Here is a 27,488-nt window from a genome sequence, read left to right on the forward strand (position 1 = left end):
ACAGGCAGACCAACACACAAGAAATTTAAGTGTAGGGCCTGTTAGAAGAAACACATGACTGCAAGCATAGCTGGATCATCTGAGGATTTGAGATACCATACTGCAAAGTAACACAAGAAGCTGCTTTTGACTGATACAGGTCAAAAGTTGATGCTTTTCTGGCATAAAGGTTATTCCTTACACTAGCCTGAAGAACATACAAAAAAGCATTGGACAGCAGAAAGTGTGCACTCGTTATTGTTTTACAGCCTAAGGTCACCATTTTCCAGCTCAGATCACTGCCAAACACGACAATTCAGCAATTCAAGCAGAGCTGGTACATCCCTTTCAGTAACTTTTTTTGGCAGTATGTTTTTATATAGATGCATATGAACGTGAATACGTACACCCAGGAGGAGGGTTTAGAAAGCAGTTTCAGTCATATATAGGCTGTTGCTTGATATTTGTTACATACCAGACTCCCTGCTACTTGGAACTAAGTCTAACAAAGTGAGTTTTATTGACCAAAGTGAGGCTAGGCTCAAGTCTTTGATTCTTAACTTCAGAATACCTTGTCCAAGGACTGCCAAAGGTGAGAAACAGAGATGAAACCTTGTGGCCATCTGTGAATGAAATGTTTCCATAGTCTACTTCCAGTGAAGAATTTAAGCAGTTTGTGTTCTTGCAACTTACCAACTGGTCAATTATAAGTTACATTTCAGTTCAACAGCCCCCTAACTCTAGAATCTTTTATAGTTGACAGCAGACCCTTTGCTAAGCAACACTTCTGGTTTTGTTCAATTCTCCCTTACTATAAGGAAAGGAGGTTTTCTGCTCACTGATTTTGCTTTTATGAAGAATTATGGTTTTGGTGTTATATCTGTACTGCTGCTCCTCCTTAAGACAATTCTAGAAGGATAACTGAAGTTAGGGTGCTGTGCAAAGGTCACAACATCAAAAGACAATTTTAAGATGTAGTTTGATTTGTACTATTAATTTCTGTAATTTGCCACACAGAGGAAGAGAAAACAATCCAGAGACTACAAAGACTGACAAAATTCATTTATTCCTTCCCTTTTATTGACTTTTCAAAGAAATCCACCACAGAACAATACTATCCGAGTTAGAACATATTAGTACGCTACTGCTGCTTAAAAAAAAAAAAAAAAAAAAAAGACTAGTGGAATGAAGACAATGTTAAATTCTGATATATCTGTCATATTTGCTTAGAACCCTTATTACAGGACACTGGAAGTAGAGGGTAAATTCAGTGGTATTTCATGTGCCAGCTAATGAAGACATTAACTGCAATAATGGCAACACAAGAATTGATCACAACTGAACACAAGAATTGTATGTCTTCTTAAAGGCCAGTCTGCACTACATAGGTAGTGGTTTTCATTGTCATGCAGGAATGATTGGGCCCTCTACTCACTTATGCTTCAGAGTACTCAAGTTTTTAGGGTGCTGGATGGCTCAGGTTTTTTGAGAATATAAGATGGTTAAAGGTGAAAGCTCAATTTATAAACATTGATTTAGAGCATGCTATGTTTAAATTTTATATTCTAACAGAAAGTCGTCACCCTAATTCCATGCCTTAACATATAACAGCAAAAATTCAAGTCTTTATACCACCTATGTTAAATTCACCTGTTACATTAGGAGGCATGATCTGGCTTAAGCACATACCACCATGTTAGAATATACCTAAAATAAGAGGTTTTAATCAACTATGTTGTGGCTTAAACACCACTTTTTAGACATAACTCTACATTACTTTTGAATTTTTAACATACCTTAATACCTTAAAAATATACAAATTAAAATAAATTATTCTTATATATTTCTTTATATCAAAGAAGAATCTTCAAACTTTTACAAAAAACAGTCCGGAGGTAAATATGTGTCATATCCCACTAGTCAAGAATTTAAAGTAACTGACATTATTTCCAAGTAGTTTGCTTCTTTTAACATACTGTTTATTGTCCCCTCTTCATTCATGACATAGCTCACAGAAATAAGGCAGACCGTTTTATTTCAGAAGAATGTCTCTCGACAAAGCGGACAGGTGGATTTGTTGCTGGATGTGAACCATTTGTACTGAAAGAGAAGTATTAGTGCTTAATATATGAATGCAAGTTGACTAACAAGAACATCGATTTATCACTGGTAACAAGCATTACTTGCCAATAAAGTTAACTATCAAAATATTCATTTTGCTTAAAAAAAAACAAAAACAAAACAAAGAACAGTTAAAAATCCTTTCCTCTTATGTATTTGTGTGTGTGTGTGTACACAAAGCACAAAAGTTTTATACTGAACAAACAAACGAAAGAAAAACAAAGAAATTCTTGTCCAGTCTAATTTCAGACAGAAGTAATGTTTTCAAAGCAGCATGAATTCCTCTATTGTATGGCAATACAGATGCCAGCCTGTACCAGCATACTCAGTAACCACACAACCAGTGCCTATGATGACTTGGATATAGTTAACTGTAAATTATCCAGATCAGCAGGATTTACTGAAGAGCATGCTGTGTAAACTAAACTTAAACTTTTCTGTTCCCATATCTGAGCTGCTAACATCAAAATGCTGTTGCTACACCCTACATAGATGTAATGGCTGAATCTTAGAACACAAAATAGTTATTATCTGTTTAGTGTAGAAACTCCTCTCTCATTGCATGCCTTTGCAGCTTAGTACAAAATCCATGCAAATTTTTAGGAGTTCACTTAATCCCAGATAATCCAACAACAAAATGGGAAACTGATGGTATTTCACTAGAAGTATCTAGTTCAAACTATTAATAAATAGTTTGCCTATTTAGAAGGACTTAGTGTAGGTACTTACCAAGCAAGCTGAATGAAACTTTTTCTTACATGTTCTGCAAGCTTTTTTGGGAAGAGAATAGTTGGAACCATGAATGACTGAAAAACAGATCATGCAATCTTCTACACCCTCAAAACGTTTATCCACATTATTTTTCCACAAAGATAAGCCTTCCATAATACTTCCATTCTAACAGAGAAAAAACAGTTATTAATATACTATAGCATTCCTTCAGAGTATTCTTACTGTTATTCACAAGCACATAAAGGAAACAAAGCCTCTATACTTTAAAATCTGAAATTACATGCAGTAATTTATAAAGCCAGCTCATGAACGACAGATAGTAGTTTAACCTTTAGAAATGCAAGTAATTCTCACAACAAAAGGAATGCACTTCTAATTTCAAAAATTTCATTCAACATTTTCTTTGTTTTGTTCTAGCCAAAGATGTGCAACTTAACAACCACCAAACTTTTAGAATTTCACGTACTGTGTTTCTTTTCCAAAGTATAGTTGGAATGGCATAAGGTGAACACTGGCCCATCCCTTATGAGATCTAGATTCTCATCTTTGGCTGTGGATTTATCAGGACTTACTAGGCAGGTAATTTTACCTACCTCTTTGTTTTAGCATCTGGAGGAAAGCAGATGATAAGAGTGATCAAATCTATAAAGTCACATTTGAAATGTGACGAGAGTCGTTATATAAATCTAAATACTATATTATTAGGAACATTTTTCTATTATCAGGACTACGTTTTCAAAACTAGGGGCTTTCTCTAAACTCACTTGATGCGTTAGATATGTGCTTAACTGTAGCATCCAATTGCGCCATTGCTGAACAGCCACACCAACTCTCTTTCCACTCTCAACTGTTATGGACCCCAGTGGGTAATTTGTTGGAAGCTGTATTATTAGTTCAATAAATATATCATCAACTGAATAGGTAGCAATGACTTCCCGTGCAGCAGACCGAGCTTTTACCTATGAAAAAAATGCAAGTATTAAAAATCTCCACAACCAGAGAGATTTACACACCATTTCTAGCCTTACATTAAATAATTCTCTTAGACTACAAAAACACTTTTCTCAAAGAAAGTAGAAATGTTCTCATATCTTGGCAATCTGAAAAGAAATTAACAGCCCTTTTTCCAATCTAGTGGCTGATTATATTTTTTAATGAACCAAACTATCTTGCATTTACCGGAGTCCTCCACTTTTCCAACATTCATAAAACTTTTTTTTGAATGAAAAATGAAAACATTCATAAAATTTTTTCCAACTTATTCTAATATACAACAACTTACTATATAGATAGCAAGCTAAATTACGTTCTCATCAGTCATATAGAACAACAAAAAAGAAATCATATAAAATACTGTCATAGAGTCTTGTTCTGAGAAGCAACATTTCTCTATAGATGTGCAAAAAATAAAAAAAATAACAAGAAGTCTCACTAACCGTCATGCCATTAAATAACTGTGTGCTAGTTTGAACAGAAGATATTTCCTGTGAAGAAAGCACGCTGCTGACATACTTGCTTGTAAATTTATCTACAACATTGAAGACACGTTTCTCACAGCTATTCCACCAAAGCCTAACCATGGCTGGCAAGTCTTTCAAAGTTATATGATACACAGTACAAGCCAAGTGTGGAATTTGGGATGACAGGGCTCCTGTTCCTGTGAGAGAAATAAAAGGACGTTGAAATACTATTAACAAATTAGTCACAAATGTTGCTTCATTCACAACATATACAAATATATATATATATATATATATATATATATATATATAAAAAACTGTGGTAATAAGAAATTAATTTACCTGCTCCTTCTAACTTTGTTACTATAACTGGTTGTTTGACTCCACCTTTCTCTATGACTCTAGTTTCTTAGATTAACACTTCACAGCTGGAAATGCATCTTCTAATTTAGAGATGAACTCTAGGTGGACTACCAGAAATCAAGAATAATTTTACATTCTAGAAATTACAAATTACTCACTTTGGAGTGATCAAGCAGTAAGATGTTTGGAGCACATTTGAGGTTTGCAGTGTTCTATGGAAGTATGTAAACAGATAAGGAACATCCTTCTCTTGGGAAGCTGTGTTAGTAATTCCCCAAACTACCCTATTTCTACCTTTCTTACTGTCATCCAGATAAACAGTTCTGCAACATACAATGATATTCAAGCACAAAAATAAAAAATGAAAATTCAGTATCTTTGCAGGTACATAAAGAGGTGTATGAACATTTATAAGGGTACATAAAATAGCATTTTCAATGAAGCATTTTCAATTTATTTTTTTTAAACAGAAAAGTATATTTAAGCCTCAACAGTATCAAAACTCGTTCAAATGCACAAATGCCATTTTTTACTAACCTTTGACATCTAAATGAAGCTCTTCAGTAAAGAAGGTCTTTGTATCCTTATTCGGAACTTCTAAAGTTGGCCCAGAAAAGACAGGATTTTCAGGCATAAGCCTGAACAAGTGATAAAGCAGTTTATTCAAGCTTTTTGTTCTTCTAAGGTATTGTGAATAGAGAACTCGTAGCTGATAGTGTTAAAAAAAAACAAAAACAAAAACAAGAAAAACACAAAAAGCAGATGAGACTTAATAAAAATAGTTTTCTCTGCAAATAATACAAATACGTTTCTGTAGGGAGGAAGAGCAATCCTGAGATTTGGAATTTGTGCTAAGAACAATTTAGCTCTCTGCAAACTTCTAAACAACTAGAAAAGCATAAATGTAGCAAACTTGTTTGAAAATGGCAAAAAGAAACATCTATTAATGAATGTTAAATTTTTATCAACGCTAATATTGCCATCCCTAACTGTAGCATACAGAAATATAGATCTGTTGATGCTTTCAGAATCCCACTAATTCCAAAAAAACGGAGGTAGGAAGATGCACAATTAAATGAATAAACAGGCTGAATGAAACCTCAAGGCTCAAACCACGTGAGCATATTAAGAAATTCACTTTAAAGGAAAATGCTCTGAGTATATACCTGAGAAGAAGCCGCTTTGAAGAAAGTTAACGTTAACTTCCAAGTGAGAAGATATCCAAGAACAAGGCAGAACTCATCACTCAAGGGCTGAATAACTGCAAATTCTCCAACTGGAATGCATTCTAGGATGTTTTCTAGTAAGACCTCTTGAGTGGCAAGGACAGACATAAGAGCAGCTGGAGGCGATCTATGGAAAGACGTTATCTGGCATTGTAAACTCAAAACTTCAGTAGAGCATTAACTGAATTTATATTCACAGCCTTCCTAGCAACCTTTTAGTAAAAGCATGTATGTAGAACATCTAAGGAGGTCTTTTATTACAGGAAAAATTTACTTGCAGATTGGCACACTAGTGCTAGATTTTACCAGTTCTTTTTCCTGAAACAGACCGTTGGTCTCTTTACCTTTCAGAAGAAGAATATAAACTGAATGCTGATCCCAATCTGAAAATGTGAATTTGGTCTATGGCTGAGCTGATTTAACCCATGTCAGGGAATGCTTCAATTTCTTCTTTGTCAAGCCACCAACAAAAGAGCAATTGAACAATGGATCTCCTAACCATTGAATGTGCTGGGTGTGGATTTTAGCAATGCATTATAACATCTTTTGCAGCTCTGTAGTAAAACATGCTATTAATTGCTGGGCTGAAGTTTTTTTTTATTTGTTTTTGTTTAAATCAATTATTGTATTCCCTCTTCAAACTGTTGACTTTATCAGATTCAAGATGTATAAAACACCCAGGTCAGTTTTGGAGGTCTTCACGTTTAATTTAATTCATGGATAAGTTTGTCTAAAAGGAATAATCCAGGAAACTGAAGTTACTTGTGCAACTTGAAATATTCTCAATACAGCAGTCCCATATAAAAACTCTTGAGATTGTACAATGGAACATATATGCTCCAGTTACTCTAGTAACTGTACCCACAAAACTATTAAACATTAAAAATGTTATTTCCAATTTTAGCACAAAGGCAGATTTAATAAATTTTATTTTATATATTCAATATTTATACCCCTACGGTCATAACCATCTTAATTTTTTATTTTAACATCTTCTGACAGACACTACTCTGCTGCAAATCAACGTTTCTAACAGATAATAAAAACAGGGAAAACGGTAGTAAAAAAAATGAGGAAAAAATACATACAATGCTGATTCTTCCTCTTCGTCACCATAAGATTTGAGATCTTCATCATCAAATTTAGGCAATTCAGGCATTAATCTACAGAAACACAGAAAAGAAATGAAATTTAATTTTTACTATGTTCATAGTATGGGTGTAATGTACAGTTCTTTGATTATCAATGTCAACATTACTGATAATCAATATAATCAGGCAAATACTTATTAACACCTTTTTGTTAAGTAAAGAATCTTTAAGAGACATGTCATGCAAAGTTGGTTACAGATCCAGAGCTTGTAGCCCTGCTCAGCTCTTCTCCAAACCTTTTAAACATCCCGAGTCATGCTAAAATAAATTTCCCTATCTCAGAACAAAGCTATACTGAGGGATTAAGTTGTAACAAGTATAATGGTTGCTTCTTCTGCTCAAGTCTGCTGCTCTGCAGCCTGCATTTTAAGAAGTCAAATGCATACTGTTTTTCAAATTCTGTATTCTTTCCGTAATTAAAGATATACAAAAAAGTTCACAAGAATACCACATATTTTTTTTCACTTTCTTACCTAAATTAGTGAAAATAAAATGGTCATGCTGTTTAATGAGATTGTGGTTACCAGATCAAACTTGGAATGTTTCAGTTTACATTTCAGGACTTATGAGCACTAAAATAGGTGCTAAAGAAATAGCCTGCTAGTTACAACACTGATATCTATCTGTAACTATGGTACAGAAAATAAAATTTTATTTTCATGTACCGCAGTAAAATTTCTCAGTGTATATTTAATCTGCTTTTATAATTAAATTTAGCATTTGTAGCTTTAGAGCCTATACTCTGATCCAGAATACAAGCTGCCCAGTTAAGCATTTTCTCCCATAATGACACAAAACTTTACTAAACGTAAGTGCGTGTTCTACGGTATACTGGAGAAAAAAATAAAAAAGTGAAAAAAAAAAAGCAGGGGAAGGAGGTGAGGAGTGAGAAATTTGTTGATTCTTACTTATACAACATGTGGTAGACAGAAATCTGTACAGGTCTAGCCCAGAAAAGCAACAATGGAGACAGTGTGTTTAACAGAGTCTGTAGTTTATCTGGAAGATTTGTTTTCTGGCCTGCAACAAACTTCGCTGGCAATTTATGGTTTAACAACTGGTCCTTTGAGATGTAAGTTAGAGCTTCACCCAAAGATGTTAATACAGAGTTCTGAAAGGAGCCTTCAGCTGCAGTTTTGGTTTCTCCTATTTAAAACAGAGACAGGTAAGCTGTGATGCAGAATGATGCATATGATATCATAAACAATAATAATTAGAAACAACTCACATTGTGTTTAGAAGAATTCATCTAATATTAAGAGCCAAAGAATATAATTCCTTTACTAATTAACATGTGTTCAGGAAAGCACTATTTTTTAATGAACTATGTTAAAATAATATTCCTAGAAATTGAAAAATATGGCCCAGCAAGTTCTATTTCAGAATAGGCTGATATGTATCACTAACTAACAGCCTCCTTGCCAGTTACCATATACTCGCCTGTGACTTTCACCAACAAAGGTAACAGCAAATTGTGAATTCCTTCAGAAAAGAATTCTTTCCATTCACTGATCAAGTTCACAGGAAGGTTTTCAGTAGTCTCAGGAGCTGCAGATTCAAAGTAAGCACTAAGGGCAGATGCCAAGTCACAACTGACACAAGCAAAAATCTGCACAAGTGGGATATGATAGAGCAAATGGTTTTCACAGGTTGTCTAGGAGGAAAAAAAATAAGAGGAACATTTCTTAATCACAAATCTGCTTTGAAATAGTTTTTTCACATTCCCCATCTATATCCAAGAGTAATTTCACAGAAGATTCAGCTGCAAAGACTGTTTTATAACTATTTGAAAAAAAAGTTTGAAAATGTAATTTGTACTTTAATAAAACATGCTGAAACGAATTTCTAAGTCCCACCAATGTTTCAAATTCTAGATTGCTTCCCTTATGTGACCTTCTTTATAATGACAGACAGAAACTGCCACCAAGTGGATTTGAATAGAAATGTATGCAACTGTAGACAATCTGTTGCACTTGTAGAGCCAAGTGAGCCAAAACTGCACATGAAGTGAGCTCACTTTTCTCTCCCAAATATAAAACAATCCATATTATGCCTGTATTTCCAAACTGTAGAAAGAAACTGACAATGCATTATTGGAAACTGGAAGTTATGGAAGTGATTATCAGGAGAATATTTTGTTTATCCTAAAGCAGCTCCTTTTAATTTTTATACTTACTAAATTCATCCCCCACCCCCTGAAAAAAAACAGGAGTATCATTAAATCTTAAAAATATTCCTAAGCACTTGATCTATGCAACAACTTTTTCGTAGAAGTTCTTTTACAAAAATAAAGTTTTGAGGCACATACTGCACAGGTAAGATTAATCCTGAGACCAAGAAAGACCACATGAAAGTTTCCAAGCCCTGGTGGTATCTTCCACTGTCTTGCTGATTTGATTTTGGAAACAGAAGATCTGGCTGTCTTACAACTAGAGCCTTATTTCATCCTTCTCTATAGCAGCAAACCTCAAACTAGTATTGTTTGTGCTTTTAAACCACACATGAGCTTTGCCAAAGCTCAATGGAAAAAAAAAAAAAGAATTCTGTGCATTCTGTGAATTTCTTAAAAATTCTTTTAAACATTATGTCAAATATTTGCTAAACTGAGATGACTACGTTCCTGCCACATCCAGGGAATAATCTAAAAAATTAGCTGTATCAATACTGAAAATGCAACATAAGCACTCCTGGCATGTAAAGTTTATATTCTCAGTTTCACTCTGGGGTTGAGATACAAGTTATCTTTGAAATGATCCTTACTTAAAAGTACTAGGAAATTAACACACCCTAGACGAAACAAAATTCATAGTATCACAGAATGGTTTGGGTTGGAAGGGACCCTCCAGGATCACCTGGTTCCAACCCCTCTGCTGTGGGCACGGACACCTTCCACCAGACCAGGTTGCCAAAAGTTACAACTGTTAAGACAATTGTCATTAAGACATTCTGATTTCCATTCTTCTTGGCAATCCTTATGTACCTTTGTTCAAACCTAACTGCTATATGTCGTAGCTTCTACAATGTTTCACTGCATCATCCAGATATCCACCTTCCCATTTTGTACAGATGTTCACATGAACAGGTGAACGTTTAACATACAGCTTTCAAAGTCTGAGGATAAAATGTTGATCACAGAGCCCACTAAGATAATAAAAATGGAGTTATTTCCTAGCCTATTTTTTTCTTTTGAAATTCCTCTTTCCTTACCACTAGCCCTAGCCAAAATTAGTCTAGAACCTTCAGAGGGCATTAGGGGATTGTATTAGGAACTGCAATGCAATGGTTAGTAACAGTCTCTTTCATCTTACCTCTAACCAAGCCAGCATGGAGCACATGATAAAGTCCCATTCATTATCAGCCAAAGGAGCTGTGGAATACTTCAGCAACAATGGAAGGTAACGGATCATCTCTATGTTGAAACCCAGCAACTGAGCACTTGTTTCTTTCAGATTGCTGAAATAAAAATACAGCTGAAGCTAACGTATCGTCATATTATAACCACAAGTATTTATTTTCTTGCCTTTGCTTCTCTTTGGACAAATTAGTCTTGTACCAGGCTTTGACCTAGGTGCTTCTGACACTGTATTTCAGAGCTAGGATCCCACCTTAGCTACCAATCCTAAATAAGTCAGTCAACAGGTACAAAACAGATAATCAGAGGTACTAGCTCATTTGCATGTTATATTAATAGATTCCTAAAATTGTAACACTTACATGAACTGTGAAAATTAGCAATTTTAACTTAATCATTGCAACAACAAAAAAAATCTTTTTTTTTTTTTAATTAAAAATTGACTTAAAATAAAAGCTCTCAAATGCCCCAGTACTGTATATTATTTTCAGATTGTGTTGCTTGGGTTTTTCTCACTTCACTCAAACAAACAAACATCGGTGTATTTTTACTCCTTATTGAAAGTTTAGCTTTCCAAGTTACATTTTCAGGTGCAAAATTTTAAAAACAGACACTTAAGTTTGGTACCCAAGTTTTGTTTCTGCTAGCTAAATAAGGAATCAGAATTTTGAACTGAATATCCAGCCGCACATGCAAAGCTGGTCAGTTCTGCATGCTTTGGAAAAGAGTTATCATCTGGATGCATAAACAAGCTCCTGGTTTCCCACCCTTGATTACAGGTTTAATGTCAGACCAACTTTTTTACACCTATTTATCTTCATATAATTCCCTTCAGTAAACTAATTAGATACTTAGAGACAGGTATATTAAACTGAGGGATGCAGTTCAGTTCTACAAAGGCTTGAAAATGTAGTATTAATGCAGCAGATGACAGTTTTAACTTACAATTTGATTTTGAGTTAATAACCACCCTGTGTTTTTAAACTCTTCAGAAATTGAAAAAATATAAAATAAAATTATCAAATTGTCTCAAAGTTGCACCCACCAGCTAAAGAGAAAGCTGTCCTCATTATCGTTTTTCCAAGACATTATGATTTTTAGTATCCCAGGTAATAGATGATCACAATCAATACTAGTGTCATTCAAGCAGGAGTTCAAAATGGAAAGACACCCAAATGCTCCTATGACATAATAAAAACATCCTCAGTAGGTCTTAATTATCAGGGCAGACAAACATTAGAATGTGTGTCAATTGATTGGATACTTTAATATTAATATCATGACATAGTTTGGATAATAGCTAAGCTTTTTTCTTTCAATACTTAGCCCACAGATGCCCTTGTTAAATCAAAATTACTGCATCCAACCGAAACTAAAAAAACAAACAAACAAACAAACAAAAAAACCCTCAAACCACTAAACCAAAAACTCCTATAAGAGTCATACTTGGTTTACACAATTAAAACGGAAAAATACCTGGTAAGATTTAAATTTAATTGTGCTATTAAAAATGTAGTATCCCAAACAATAATTTGGACAGATAATTAAGTAAATGTAAACACAAGGTATGAATTCCAATACTATTGCAAGAGTGATAGCTTTTAGTTTCGCAGTAAAATACTACCGTCGTATTAGCACCGTTTTCCATTTTTAAGGAAAACCGCATGCACCCAGATCTCTTGGAGAACAAGAACGTTTCTTACAGGCACGATAACACGGAACTGAGGTAAAGTACCACATATGCATAGCAAAAAACCACACACTTCACTTAAGCAGCAATGATTTACAAGAAATTTACCAGCACTTTCCTGATCTGAAAAAAAACTAAACCTTGAATGGTGAGCCCACATCCTACGTCACACTTAATGGGAAAAATTGCGAATATATTGTCTGTTCAGGAACCCCTAGGAAAATGAGAAGCAGCAGAAAGGAAAATGCAGACCAGAGTTACAAACAAGAGTACAAGGAACAGAGTAGCAAGGGAACAGTGAGGGTTCTTCTTCCTATTTTCTGTTAAAAGTTTCAAGGCCCCATTTGGTTGGTTCACTGGTTCACACATAGAGCCAGGACAGCTTAACAAACTAAGTCTGAAGAACAAGTGTTAGGGAAATTATAACTGCAGTAAGATTCAAGATTCCTCTCAACTGCTGCATGAAACGAATACTTAAAAGTTTCACATTCTGAGGACATTCATTTGAAAGAGCTCATCTGAAAACACGAAGACACTGCAAAGGGACAGATGACAACAGTTTAAAATGACCAGTTTCTTCAATTTAAGTATGGTTCTGTTAAGAAAACAAGCAAATTTTCAGGTTTTTATAAGACTTATGAAGTATGTTCACGAAACCATGAAAGCAGTACTGAGAGAGAGAATATAAGGTGTGCATGTTTTTGTTTGTTTTAACTGCATAATAAGAATGTAGAAGGACTTTGTATAATTATTTCCAAAGACTACTCTTGAAAAGCAGTGAGTTTGTGAAAATTAGCATTTTTTCTAAGGGACATTCAAAGCAATATTGTAACACATCTCAATCACCTCATTAAGTAATTTTTCAAAAGCTGTTAAAAGTGCATGCACAGGAGCTCTGACTGAGCATACTATATCATCCCATGCACTGGATGAACTGTTCAAAAATTATACAAGAACTTCGAAAGAGTTTGGATGCTGAAGCATCTAAAATCAATCACAACACTACCAGTAGGCAGCAGAAATAATTTGCATGCTATGTAAAGCCTAAATGATTAATTGAAAACTTTGATATTTACAAATGTGTCTAAATCAGAAAGACTAATATTGCTAAAAGTATTTTGATACTGCCTCACTCCTTGTTTGATCTATCTTTTAAGTTCTAATTTTGGACCAGGCAGCATAGCCTGTACTTCCTTAGTTAGACAGAAAACCGCTATGCCAAACAGTCTAAAAGAAATATGCAAAATGAAAAGATACTTCTTTCTAGTAAAATTGATACAATTATAATTAACACATCTTAGCTAAAAGCAAACATTATTACAAGGTGACATTCTTAAATTCTAACGAAGTGGGCTGAGGTAGAAAACATACTGACCATCAGTACTGGAGAGCTCTGTCTGTGCACATGTCATAAGTTTGGCCACGCAGTGGAAGACCAGTTCTTTCTTTTCTTCCTCAGTTAAAAAGGCTGATAAGCACTGAAGTGTATGCAATCTGCCCTCTGTTAATGGCAGAAACCTATTCATGCAAGCAGAATATCAAAAATAAACAAACCCAAAAGTTTAACTAGTAAACAAAACGTTAACTGGTTCATAATGAACACACAACCACGTAATATCCTGTGATGTAACTAATTCCATACATTAGTGTTTCACTTTTACACAACACATACATATACTACCATGTTTTTGGTCTTCACATGTCATTCATTAGAATCAGTATCATTTATCATCATCAATATTTGCAATGTAAACTTTGCAAAAAGGTCACAGGCAACAGCATTTAGATACCCTTCACTTGTCTTAAAAAGATGTTTCATTTCACAGGACACCGTGTTTTCTGCACGAATCAGTTTGGCCATGGTTAAGGACCAGAGTCTTCCATGCTCCTCTGACCTTCAAAAGAAGAAAGACCCTGGTTAATAACTGCAGATGAACGATGTTTCACAACAGTGTTTTATGAAGCATCAATATACAAAAGGAAATATGGTAGCACTTAATACTCTATACAAGGCAAAATACAAAGACAGAATTGTGTTTCAATTCAGGGTTGTATTTCAGTTGAGGTTTTACTTGCTCTTACATACCTATCAAATATTGTTTGCTGAAGGTCAGCTGTATTACTAAGCGTACTGAACTTCTCATATGTGATATGCATTTCTTCTAACATATGAAGATATTCAAGAAGCAGGTAAGGAGGATTCTCCAACTCTTCAATCCATTGTAATGAATACAACAGCTCTGCAACTAATTAAACAGCAAAAATAACTACTGAATATACTCAGTGAATATGCAAGAAGTTTCAGCTTTTTTTTTGGTTATGTTTTGTTTTTAATATATTTTTAATGCATTAAGAAGATGACATTTACACACAACTTCAGGTACTTCAGAGCATGAACTGGGTATCTGCAATTGCATCATAAAATACAAAGAAAAAGTTACAATAATCTATTCTAGAAGTTCAGGAAATTTTAAACCCTAAATCCTCTCTTTTTATTTTTTTAATATACATTTCTTGCAGACAAGGCAATCAAGATCTAAATCAAAAAAAAAAAATCTGATGCTAAGACCTAGCATAGGGTTTTTTTTTCTTTTCCATCAGCTTACACAGGCCTACACTGAACAATTACTCTTCTTCACAGTGAGACTTCTGGAGGTAGAATTGTTAATTTGAAGATGCTGGCTCTAATCTTAGCATTCTCAAACAAAAAGAAATTAAATTCCACCTCGTTGAATTAAGAAAAATGGCTGCCTCAAAATATCTTTATGTTACAGCTAAACACTCAAGGCTATTATTTGATGGCATGGACACAGTTCCTGTTGCCCATTCATTCCAATGCACCACACAGGCTTTGGCAATGAACAACTTAAATTTTAGAGACGCTTGAATCTACAACGAACTTCAAAGTTGTGTTGAGACAGCATGTATATACTAGCAAAAGGCTCTAAATTTAAATGTAAGCACTACACATACTCATACTTTTAAAGGAGAACTTAAGAAAAAAATACGTAAAGGGAAAAAGAATGATTTCTGATAGTTAAATGCCAAACTTTACCTATTCGTTTTTAATTATCAATTAATGTTGATTTAGAACTAGTATAAAATCAAAATTTCTTTAAGTTTTATCACTATAACTTACTTATATTGTCAATTTTCTTTCTTTCAGCATCATCATTTCCATGGTCCATACCATTTTCCAATAAAAGCAACGCCATTTTACTTAATAAGGCTGAAGTACACAGATGCCCTGGAAGTTTAGTTGTGCCACATAGCTTAACACGGGATCCCAAATGCTCACAATTCATACTCAGCCTTCCTTCCAAAAGAGGTTTGTGCATCCACTGTAATATGTACATAAAAAGCGTGTGAACAGATAATTGACATTTTAACAATACATAGAAGTAGTAGTTAAAAATTCAGAATTATACAAAAAAAAATAACCATGAAAGATACAAATTTACACCGAAAGCATAATGACGAGGATCACCCACTCCAGTATATAAAAAAATACAGCAGTAACTTAAAACTGCATCATTGCCTCAGAAATAAGTGTATACCCTTAGAACTCTCTACAACATTTCAAAAAGTAGCAGGGTTACTAAAGATTGGTAGTTGGTCAGGAAACTATTTCTTTCTCCCAATCTGTTCATGTCAGCATTTTGTTTAAGGTCAGCACATCATGTTCTTCTGCAGATATTAGTGTCTTGCAAAAAAGAATCTTACAGAATAATTAAGATAAGAACATCCTCCTGGGGTATATTCTCTCAGACAAGATTTCTGAGTTGTAAAGCAAGTTGCTGGTATTCCATGCAGACAAAGATAATTTCACAGATTTTGATTTTCTCCAGTAGTGGGAGAAATGGGCCCATAAGAATACAGATTTTGTCCTCCAGCATGGGTAGAGGCTGAAAAGAACCACTTGACAGATACATGTATTATCATAACTGCAGTGCTATGTCAAGGACAGAGACTTAGAAACAGGTAAGATTGACTACAGTGTGAAAGTCAATTATCACTTTCATACCTCAGCAGAAAGAGACTCGCGCAATTTCACCCACTCAGTTCTGTTGGGTGTAACATGCTCAACATAAGATCCCACCAGACATCCCGACTGTCTGTCAGCTTCCAGAAGTGTAGACAATAAATCACTAACTGCAGAGATCAGAACCTGAAGGCTGACAAAAAGGGAAAACGGTGCAAACAAGTTTGGCACTATGCAGTAAAATCCAGCTCTTTTATACCTTATATACAATACTATTTACATGCTGTTTTAATTATGGTATAAGCCACAGTTCCCACCTCTGACAGGCTGAAAAAAGTAAACAATGCAGATGTATTACATCTTGTGTATTATGAAATGGACATGTATATTACAATTACCTTTTAACATCCAAAGTGGAAGTTTGAATTTGATTCTTGATCCACAGTGCAGATTTAAGCAAAAAGGTGCTGCTCTGTTTCTGCATACTCCGAAGCTGATGGACAAGTGACTTTACACCAGACATCCAAGTGTGTTTTAACTTACATACAAGTAAATCTATTATAGAAAAAACGTAAGAAATTATATCCTACAGCAATAATCACATGTCTAAAGGTACTAGAGCAAGAAGAGAATTCTCTTTTCTGTACGATTACGTATGGTAACTGTCATACAGGCAAATACGTAGGTTTCCAGTTGTGGAACAATTTTAAACTCATGGTGGTCAGAAATATAATTTTTTTTTTCAAATTACCTGTTAAGTGTGCAGCATCCTGCCTCTGAGCGCACAGCTGGAAGATGGTAAGCAGCAAGTCTTCTGAGGACGGCATCAGTAAACACCCTTTAACTGAGCTGAAAAAGCTTGAGGCTACATCGCAGATGAAAGACACTGAAGGTTCAGTATTTCCAGCTTCTGAAAGGTCTCTAGCTTTAGACAGAGCCGCTTGAAGTTTATCAATAATCTTTTCAACATAAGTTTCCCCAATCAAAGATTCTAGTAGAAATAAGAAAAGGACAGTGTGCTTTGATAACCTGACAAACATAATCACTCAAAGACATCATATTAATATGCACTTGTTTTTTATTTACTAATATTGAATGTAAAAATCAAGCAACAAAGTAGTTTCAGTCTAAAGTATGCCTAAACTCTCGTTCTTATTCAACAGCCATTTCAGATCACATAGCCAAAGGTCCAAATAACCAAATATCCTTACTCTAAACCAACTTAAACAAAAGGCATGTCAATAGAGTACATACAGAGTGATACCTCTATCCCTTTTATGTCTTCCTAATTTCTGGCAATCCATTTTAACAAGCAAACCAATGCACACATGGGTCCATAACCACCAATTTTTATATCCTATTTTTGATGGTAAATTTTAGATAGTATGGTTTAAAAGCCAGTATTATTTTACAGCACATCAGCTAATAAATCCATCTACTGAAGTTCTCCTCAATTTTTCAGACTTGCAAATCTGAATCTGTTCTTTATACATTGACCTTCGTTTACCTACAAAAACAAAAAAAAATGTGATGATCATGATGCACACGGTGCTTATGAAACTAAACTGGGCATGATGTTTGGCTCAAGATAAAAAAAAAAATAGAAGGAGGACTAGATGTTACAAATTAAGTACTCTGGAAGATCTCAAGTTCCTTACGATGTTCTACAAAATGTAAGTGCAGCATTTACATTTCATGAAGTCCAAAGAATAAATATGCTTACCATTTTTAAAGTGTTGTGACAACACCAAGCTCAGGACGGTCCACCTTTCTGAAGAGGCTGATTGTGTTGAGGCTGGTACGGGTTTTAAACCCAGGTGACACAGATCATCTGCCAGCATTACAAGTCTTTCTCCAAGCGTACTTCCTTTCAGCCAGTCAGAGACTAAGGAAAGTTTTGTTGTACTTGAACATGCCTGAATCACAGGAAAGTCATTCTAATAATCTTTTGAGGTTATTAACTTCTATTACTAAGCATAGGATTAATATTCAGGCATCAGAAATAATACATAAAACCTACAAAAGCAGTGGGAATTGTATCACGTCACAAAAAGTCTTGTCTCTAAGTGCATGTGTCTGTGATAATTCCCTCCCCCCCTAAAATAGTGATGGATACCTAATCCGCCACTATTTTATGGCTTTCTAAAAAACATACATGAGCATACATACCCATTTTCAAAGCAAACATGCACACAGTGATAGTCAATGGAGAATGATGATTAGATGACTAATATAGATGATATATCTAAAATTATCAGTCTAATACCCAACCCCATTTTCTCTAGCTTCAAAGGAATGACCAGAAATGAATCAGAAATCTGGTTCAAAGTGCAAATCAATCAAAAACAGAAGGTAAAAGATGCTTTTTAAGTATATATTTATATGTAAATACATTGTTATATGTATATATATATAAAATCATTTAATTTCAAAGACTAACCCCAGACGTAAATGGGGTTAAAACAACACACTGAAACTATTATTACATGATTTTATCATTACTTTAAAAAAAAAAAAAAAAAAAGTCACTCTAACTCATATATGCAAAGCTAAAACCAGGGAAATATTCCAAACCATGCAAAACAATAAAGAAGAGGTACCTTCTGAATTATCTGAAGAAAAATAATCCATTTCAGATCCATCTGGAAGGAAAACAAATTGCATAAAATTTAACAGAAATTCTTTGCTGAATTGGAAGCATTTAATATTTTTATTTTTGTTTGCTTGTTTTACAACTTCACTTTCTGCACAAGATAAGCACGAGTTACTAAGTTGCAGGAACAAAGTTATTGAATCACAGAATGGTTTGGGTTGGAAGGGGCCTTAAAGTCCATCTAATTTCAACCCCCTTGCCACGGGCAGGAACACCTCCCACTAGAACGATTAGTTGATTAGTTATTTTGCCTCTCAAGTCTCTCTCCACCACATAGACCAATAAAGGACGGTATTTAAGAGAAGGGTTGCTGACGACCGATATAAAAGCACACTGTATAAAGAAGCAGATAAGAATAGAGAATTTCTGATGTTATTTATATATTTGTAAATATATGTATATATGAGACATATCTCATAAGCTTTCACTCCAACACTGTAATGTCAACCTTTTCTAAGTCTACCTTCATTAGGCTGAACTTATGTCCAAATTCATGTAGAATACCTTCCATTCCACATCCCCAAAATAAAGATTCATCAACCACGGTCCATGAAGAGTAGTAACTTCAATAAAATCTAGTAAGAAAATTTACAATACCTTTGTTAAATCATCAAGAATGACCTTCCTTTCATCATTACTGCTGCAACAATTAAGCACACTGTACAAAATATCAACCAGAAACTGTGTGTCTTTCCTCCAGTCTTCTTTCAGCCAAGTTATTAAATTCATATAAAGAAATTGTACAGATGGATTTTCATGATGAACTTTTGTTTCTTTCTGGGATTCAGCAGGAGTAGAGCTTGTGTCATGTCCCTGCTCTAAAAGTACTTGAAAAACTCTGTCTGAAGAAAAAGAACTGAGCAGGGCAGAAAGGAATTTCAAATGCTGCTCTGACTTCTGTTCATTGACATACACAATACTCAATTCAGAAAGGTTACAGACTAAATTTTCTAGTGGTTCTTTCCTTAGAAGTGAACTATGCTGTAGGTCAGCCTGAATTTCAGAGTCACTATTCTTTCTCACTTCTGTGAGCTTTCCATTCTCTGTGTTCCTTTCAGATTCATCCTCATCTTTAAATTTGATTTTCACAGATTTTCTGTTGTTTGGTTTTGTAGCAGTCTTTGGATTCTGAAGAACTTCTAGCATACCAGACAAGGCAAACAATGGTTTCTCATCAGCATCCAACTTATCAACATGAAGCACACACAATTTTAAAAGACGGTCCCAAAAATTTGACAATAGTTTCTGGAAAACTTCTTCTGTACCATCATCACTGGAGACTTCAGCTTTAGTTTCCCAGGAGCTCAGTGTTTCTGCTATTTGATAAAATAATGGTCCATTTTGTAACCTGGGCTCCTGAAGTACAGCATTGATTATAGGAATTAGCTATAAAGACATAAAAGAAAAAAAAAAAGAGCATTGATCCAACTAGATAAGTATTTTGTTCTTTGTAATACCAGGATATACTAACAATTTGAAAAACATTCTGGAACCAGTGTCAAAAACCTCAGAAAGAATCGTGCTTATATACAGAATAAAAATATACAGGATGCTCAATTTTTTTTCCTTTTTTCATGTAATTTAAACTGTGCAGAGGTATGGCTGATTTTATAGCAAGAAAAACATCGAACAACTTCAGTATTATTTTTTTCCATAAAATCCAGTGAGGTTTTCAACAGAGAAGTAAGTCTTCACAGAAATGTAAGTTTACCTTTCTTTAACTTTGTTTTATTAAATGTATACACACAAATATTTAATAAATACCTGGTCATTTATTAGCATTTGATGGATTTGTCTTTGGTCATCTTCTTCGTCTACTTTCTGTAGTATGGCAAAGCGCAAACATTCCATAAATGCAGTTATAATTGCTGAACTTTCTGAAGGACTGGCTATTGCTCGCTCACTTGACAACCTGTTGAAAGGTAACATTGGTTGAGGGAAGACACTCAGTTACCTGTGCTTCTGAGAAGCCCAGTACATGTGCACTTCAATGCACAAGGTAACCTTGAGTATGTTGCTTTTATCCAGACAACATCAATATTAAAAAGCGTGTCAGACTGAAACAAATGCAACAGGACGTGTTCGAAGAGTTAAAAACAGTAAATCCAAGCATGTAATATAAACTATATTAAGATAACTTTTTCATTTGTTTTAGCATTCAGTGCAGGAAGGGAACTATGTAACTTGAGGAAACTTACACAGTTAAGTATACTGTCTACTCTTTCAGCTACTTGTTAAAACTCATCTGCAATTTTCTATCTGCTCTTCAAAACCAATCCTTACATAACTACTTTCTCCAAGAACTCTGTTAATGACCATCCCAAAAATCAAGAACTGAATTTTGTTTAAATAAGTTGTATTTTAGTCTTTCAGAAAATGATGCATATATGCTTGAGTATATAATGCATAAATATGTAATATTTAAATTACATTTGATAGACAGTTGGTTTTCACATTTTAAAGGCAAAATATGATAGCAGTTCAAATCCTTTAAAATCTATATAATGAGAATTCAAGTTCCTGCACACAGTAAATTTCACAACCACCATGCTAATCTTCACTAACCTCTGTAATAAAAAGTGAGACCTCTGCACTGGTGAGAGGTGCCTGGTATCTCAAAAGTCACTCAACTTTAAATTCATTTTCCATTTTAAAAGTTATGGAATAAACATTCTTATCTTTCCTTGTCAAAGTTTTATGTTTTTGGCAAGGGATACATAACAAAAAAAGAAGGTTGAAGGTTTAAGATGACAGGGACAGCTGCAAAGGATTGACTCTAGCTTTGGATAAAAATATTTTGAAACTACAGTTTTCAAATATCATAATGGAAAGAGTTTTTGTCACAAAAATAAATGATGCATATTTAGTTAATATCAAATGATTGACATATCAAGATATGTCAATATCCTTGACATACCAAGTCAAAGGATAAAAATGCTTAAAAGAAGATTAGTTCTGTTCCCAAACATGAAAGAGACCTATACTAAACAAATAAATACAGTTTGTGGTTCATACCCTTGAATTATAGAGCTGAAAAAAAGTTCTGAAATATTCCAGCTTTGGTTCTGTGATGCCAGGAGGTACCTTGCTAATGAACGGCAAGAGATTTGGGTATATAACAGTAGCGAGGCCTCGTCCACCTTCACGAAGCACTGTCCATAGCTTTGGTAGAACTCCCTTTTTGGCATTTACATGACTCCAACAGTCCTATGGAAAGAAACATATTTATTATAAATTAAATGAGAGTACGTTGACTTAGAAGAACTCCCTACCTAGACATTTAATCTACCTCCCTAAATTGTAGCTGAAGAAAGTTACTGTAAAATTTCAATTGACTTTCAAATATTTAAGGAATACAGGTATTTTTAAAAATTACTTTCTCCCTATTTCAGCTTGTGAATATTAAGAAGCTAGTGCAATAAAACTGTTCCAGTATTGTTTAAAATCAATGGAATTTTGAAAGGAAGAAGTGTGTCCCATTGATAAATTCATGTTAATAATTATGAAGAAAACACAGTCAAACTGTTCTTCCTTATTCTTCCTGCACAAAGAACTCTGGCGCTCACTCAAAAGTTAAGTGTGACATTCCAATAAAACACCGGCCCCTCAGGTTTATTATATTACCTCAACAGTGGCAATAACATAAAGCACAGCTTCCCAAAGAGCAGGACACACCACTGCGTCACTGTCGTCAATGCTGAGAAGAACAGCAGGACAAACTCTTGGTGCTTCACCTTTCACCAGCTCAGGCAAGTACTGGCAAAAAGCAGAAGCCAGCTCAAAGAAAGCTGAACGAACCTGACAGGCCAAAGAAAAATAAAAATGTTAGGCAAATGACAATACATTGCCACTACACATAGATTTATAACAGTCCTTTTAAAGTTAGAGTAACTTACAACAGGCAGCCCTGTATTTTAGCACATCAGCAAAGGTTTGAATATTAATAAAAATAAATATTTGATAAACCTGTTTAAAATTTTGAATTCATTTGTTCAGGAATAAGACACGTTAAACATTTCATTTTATAATATATATCTGGAAAGGCACATTTTTTCCAAAAGCACCTTAAAACATTTTAATAAATAACTACCAAAATAAATTCAACACTATGTAGCCATTGGTCTTGGCAGTAGCAAGATAAAACAGTTAAAAATGAAAATCTAAAAGCATTATGAGCACATGCAGTAAACTAATTTTTTTTCTTCTATATGAATATGAAAGGACTGCAGACTGCTAAGAAGATGATTGTGACACTGAAATAATATATTAGCCTATTTGACAAATTTTAAAACAATGTTGTCTACTTAAGACCTAGAAATCTGAAGACTGTTTCAAACATAAACCAGCAAACTACAAAGATCATTCGTAGAGAACAGAAGGAATTAGTACCTGCTTAGGTTCAATGCATTATCTTCAACTAAAATCCAACAAAATAAATAATTAAAACAGAATTACCTGTGGTGTGCTGTGTTTGCCATATTTCCAAAATTTGTTTTGAGACAGAAGTGACATTAATTTTTCCTCCAATGACTGCATCTCTTTCTTTGGCAGCATGCTAAGCAACTTTTTTAAAGCTAACAACGAACAGGTCAAAATCCGGAAAAATTTGGCTTCTCTTTCTTCCTCTGGTACAGTTCTAAGAAAAACAAAACAAAAGCAAATTGCAAATTAATCAACAGGCATTCCATAGGTTCTAAGGGTACCAAAGTACTTTATAAAGTGTTAGAAAGAGTTTCAAGTCATCCTGTCTTCTAGCTATTCATAAATACTATTTCTAAAAGATACGAAAACAGAATTGGATGACTGATAAGTATAAATGCTTTTGGAAATGTTAAGTCCCACAGAAAGCTACTGGGATCTGGACTCACGTAACTATTCCGTCTTTTGAAACAGAACTAAATCCACTGCCTCCAGGAACAAGAACGAACCCAATACAGACCAAGACCTAAACCACACACATTAAAGCAGGTTAACATACTGAGGATCACTGAGTGTATCAGGTGTTTCCTTCAGAAGGTGATCTTGAAGAACCTGGAGGGGAGAAAAAAAATATATAAATATACACACATACAAAAGAACCTAATACTTCCATGTGAATAATATAGTCTGTAAGTTTATTCAGAAACAGCTCTACAGTAAAATTTCAGAAACCGAGTCAAGTCTCTTAAACATATTTTAGATATGCTACTGAGAAAGGACACAATTTAATGGACCTCTGTTAAACACAGTACCTGTGGTACTGTACTGGTTGAATCAAAACTTCATAATACTTTGTAAGTTGCAGTCCTGTGGTGACATGCTTCTGGCAAAAAGAAGCCAAACTGAGACAAAACAAGATGGTTATGTTTGTGTATGATGGGCCAGCAATGCAAACTTTCACCTTTTTAAATTCGGTTTCACTTATGACTGGCAGAAGAGCATTAACCCTGGTAAGAACACCACTTGTAGAGGCTTTCTGAAACTGTGTTCAGCGTTCTTTAATCACCTACCACTGCAGACAAACTACTCTTGCATCGTTATTCCATCTGTCTGCAACATTATCTGATGACCAAGCATCCTTACACGGAAATAAAAAATTACCTTACTGAAATTTAACCATGAACAGGTGGGGGCAGGATGAGTTTTAAACTCCTATTATAAGTTGACATATACTCACACAAAGCTTTAAAGACATACTAACTTACATTAAGAATTTCATCTTTACAGAATGCTAAGGCTTCGGGTTGTTTGCTTGAAGGAAAAGCTTTTTCAAAAGCTACTTTTGCAGCAGAAGCAGCAGGGGAGTAAGTGTCACACTGAGCAATCAGCCAGTATCCCATGATACTTTTTAAATACGGTGCCAAGTGTTTTTTTACTTTAAGAATCAGTTGCTCAAATGACTGCTGCGTTGCTTCTCGAACACGGCGATCATGATCCTGTTAAAGCAAAAAGTGTATTTTCAATGCCAAGTAGTTCAAAGCAGAAATGACAAAACAAAAAAGCTGTCTCTTAGTTCAGCCATTTTTGCAATGAATCAAGCTATGCGGATTTGAAAATACGCGAGTATCCCTACATAAAGGGAAGAGTCCTAGCTTAGCACCAACATATTCCCAATATATTGCACATCCAGAATTGTTACCTTTTCCTGATATCCATAACTACAGCTGCTATCTCCATTTTATACAACCATCTAACAGAAAGGAAAAAAAAAAAAAAAGGAAGAAAAAAACAGAAAGCCTTGAAGACGCTTTTTGGATTAAAACAAGCATAAGCCTACACAAACTGTGTATCACTTATTTGCAGCCATCCATTATTTGTGTATGCATTTACAACATCATAACTGTCTAAGCTCTTGGCTCCCAAAAGAAACATTAGGAATTGCTTTAACGAACAGAATAGTGATTCATTTTGTCCACTATCATGTTTAGAACAGTATCCAGTCCAGACAGTTTGCAGATGTATTAAATATTCTATCAGAAAATTATGGATTAGCTGGCTACATATATATATATTTAATAATATAATAAGTCTGGCCATATATTAATCTTAGATCAAAAAGATATACAATTTTCTTAATAAAACAGCACATTCTCTTTATCTGTTCTGGTATCTACATAAAAGAACTTTTCAAGAGAAGAAATATTTTATAATCCTTTTAAGATGAAGGCCCAATAAACAGCACATACAGCCCAGGCATCAACAGTTCAAGGTTCCACTCACTGCCTATAAGGAAACATCTCAGTAACAAAGAATGCTACTTTTCTTCGTCTTTTTTTTTTTTTAATTTTCTTCTAGAATAAGCCAGCAATTCCAACAAACTTAGATATATCAGTAGGACCACATTACAGGTTTTCACAGGAAGTATCCAGAAAAGTTCTTAATTTAGATACTTTAGTACTTACTAGTGAGATTTTACAATAAATTCTTGGCCAATACGGAAGGACACCTTTAACCACTTCGGCTTCTCTTTCTTTGCACATCATCCCAAACTCTTGCATAGCCTAAAACCAAGATATCGACAGCATGATTTAAGAAGTGTCAGATATACACATTCTCTAGTTTACCAGCTTCTACTAGACACTGCCTCTATTTTCCAAAATCAATTCATTTCTAGCAATTGGTTATCCATAGAGTTAATTTTATGAATGCTCTGTCAGCAGTGCCTGACAGACCTTTTAAGTCCTCCAAGGCACCTTCTGTACTGCAACTCTAGTAAATTTACTGGTACAAACATACAACTGGCTACCACGTTAGATTCCCCTGCCATCCTTAAGAAAAAAGGAATGCTCTTCCAACAAAAATACTTTTTTATGGGGGACAAAGGATACACCTACTTTTAATTTTGTTATGATGTCCCTTTTAGAGAGTTTTCGCAACACCATTCGAAAATCAGCATCCACCAGGCTGTCTATTTCCTCTGCTCCTTGAACTGCAGGAACATATCCGAGATCACTCTGAGACGTTCCAAAGCCAATAAACCCAGGCACTGTTCCACGTTCTTTGGCGAGGAGCTCTGCGGCTCGGCCACTGCTAGAAGGCTGACAAAAAACGGACACACGTCAGTTACACTTGCCAGTCACTTTATTTACTTTTGTGTGCATCAGGCATTCAAAATCATGATTAGTGAATATATAATGTAAATCATTACGTTACATAATTAGCTTTCTATTTAAAACAAAGCCTCACAAAAAAGGCCATCCATACTTTAAAGATAGAAGTTTGACCTAGAAAATTAGTTTTCTCTGTAGAATCAGCATTCCATTTCTTTGTCATGACTTTAATGCATGAATACTTTACAAGAAGCTACTTTACTTTTACACACATTCAGAAAACGTAAAATAGAAAAGCCCTTCCATAAGTTAACAGTTTATTAAGAAACTATTTATCCTCCTTCACTACTTTTCCAGTTCTTCTTGTGTTACTGTGTATTGAAATACAGCTTCCAAGGAATGCTCATGTTGTCATGGGGGACAATTAAAACATGCTTCATAGCATGCTACAAAGTGGGTGACATTGGTAGTAGGGTGATAGTTGGACCAGATGATCTTGGAGGTCTTTTCCAATCCTAATGATTCTGTGATTCTAAAGGGCCAAGAAGAATTCTGAGGAACGGAGCAAAAGGGTATGTGTGTAACACCGCGTAATGCCACCCCATCATCGTTACAGGGAGTGCTTTGCAATTCAACGTGTAATCCAGTTTGTCCCAGTTAAGTCGACTCCTTGATCATCATACAAGCAGCCTTTTTGGAAGTCTGTCCTAGGGCTGAACGATGCTTTAAGGTTCTCTGTCACCCCTTACACTCCAAATACCCATTAATTCTTAATGACAGCCATAGATTCGATTTTTTTTTTTTAATTAACGCCAACTTGCCGAAGTTCACCGCATTTTCCAACTTCCTCGAGGCACGTAAGCCACCTTTCAAGCTCACTACGTGCCCATTTTCTTTTTAACCCGTTTTTTTCCGCGGGGGAAGCCCCAGCACCGAGGACACCCCTCTCACCCCCACCTAGGCGAGCTCCAAACTACGGAACGGCTCCCCCAGGGCGGCCGCAGTCCCCCGGGGCCCGGCACGGCGCGAGGGCACCCCCGGGGCCCGGCCGCGCTGCCCCCGCCGCTCCCGGTGCGACCGGCGCCGCCATGTCGTGGCGGCGACCGCCGCGGTCCCGGCGCTCACCCGCAGGTTGCCCTTGGTGCGCTGCTTGTTCTTGCCCCCCATGATGGCGGCGGCGCTTCCGGCGGCACGGGGAGCGCCGCTGCGTCAAGGGGGGAAGGGGAGGCGGGGCCACGCGGGGGGGCGGG

The 27,488-nt window shown here is 35.3% G+C and overlaps 1 protein-coding gene across 1 annotated transcript; it reads right to left on the reverse strand.

Annotated features, from left to right (window-relative positions):
- Positions 1 to 1,025: 1,025 nt before the first annotated feature.
- LTN1 (listerin E3 ubiquitin protein ligase 1) lies at positions 1,026 to 27,435 on the reverse strand. Its single transcript, XM_035545921.2, is given in 31 exon segments — positions 1,026 to 2,079; positions 2,830 to 2,997; positions 3,597 to 3,791; positions 4,269 to 4,489; positions 5,193 to 5,364; positions 5,822 to 6,008; positions 6,970 to 7,044; positions 7,941 to 8,178; positions 8,473 to 8,686; positions 10,341 to 10,485; positions 11,430 to 11,565; positions 13,450 to 13,592; positions 13,865 to 13,969; positions 14,161 to 14,320; positions 15,214 to 15,415; positions 16,099 to 16,249; positions 16,455 to 16,611; positions 16,808 to 17,047; positions 17,780 to 17,972; positions 18,657 to 18,698; positions 19,307 to 20,095; positions 20,474 to 20,621; positions 21,725 to 21,747; positions 21,749 to 21,916; positions 22,334 to 22,507; positions 23,165 to 23,345; positions 23,688 to 23,740; positions 24,394 to 24,624; positions 25,591 to 25,689; positions 26,023 to 26,226; positions 27,364 to 27,435. Coding segments are annotated over 31 exon segments (5,319 nt in total). The 5' UTR covers positions 27,406 to 27,435; the 3' UTR covers positions 1,026 to 2,016.
- Between the last annotated feature and the right edge of the window lie 53 nt (positions 27,436 to 27,488).

Source organism: Cygnus atratus, chromosome 1 (assembly GCF_013377495.2).
Source record: "Cygnus atratus isolate AKBS03 ecotype Queensland, Australia chromosome 1, CAtr_DNAZoo_HiC_assembly, whole genome shotgun sequence".
NCBI classification, from domain to species: Eukaryota; Metazoa; Chordata; class Aves; order Anseriformes; family Anatidae; genus Cygnus; species Cygnus atratus.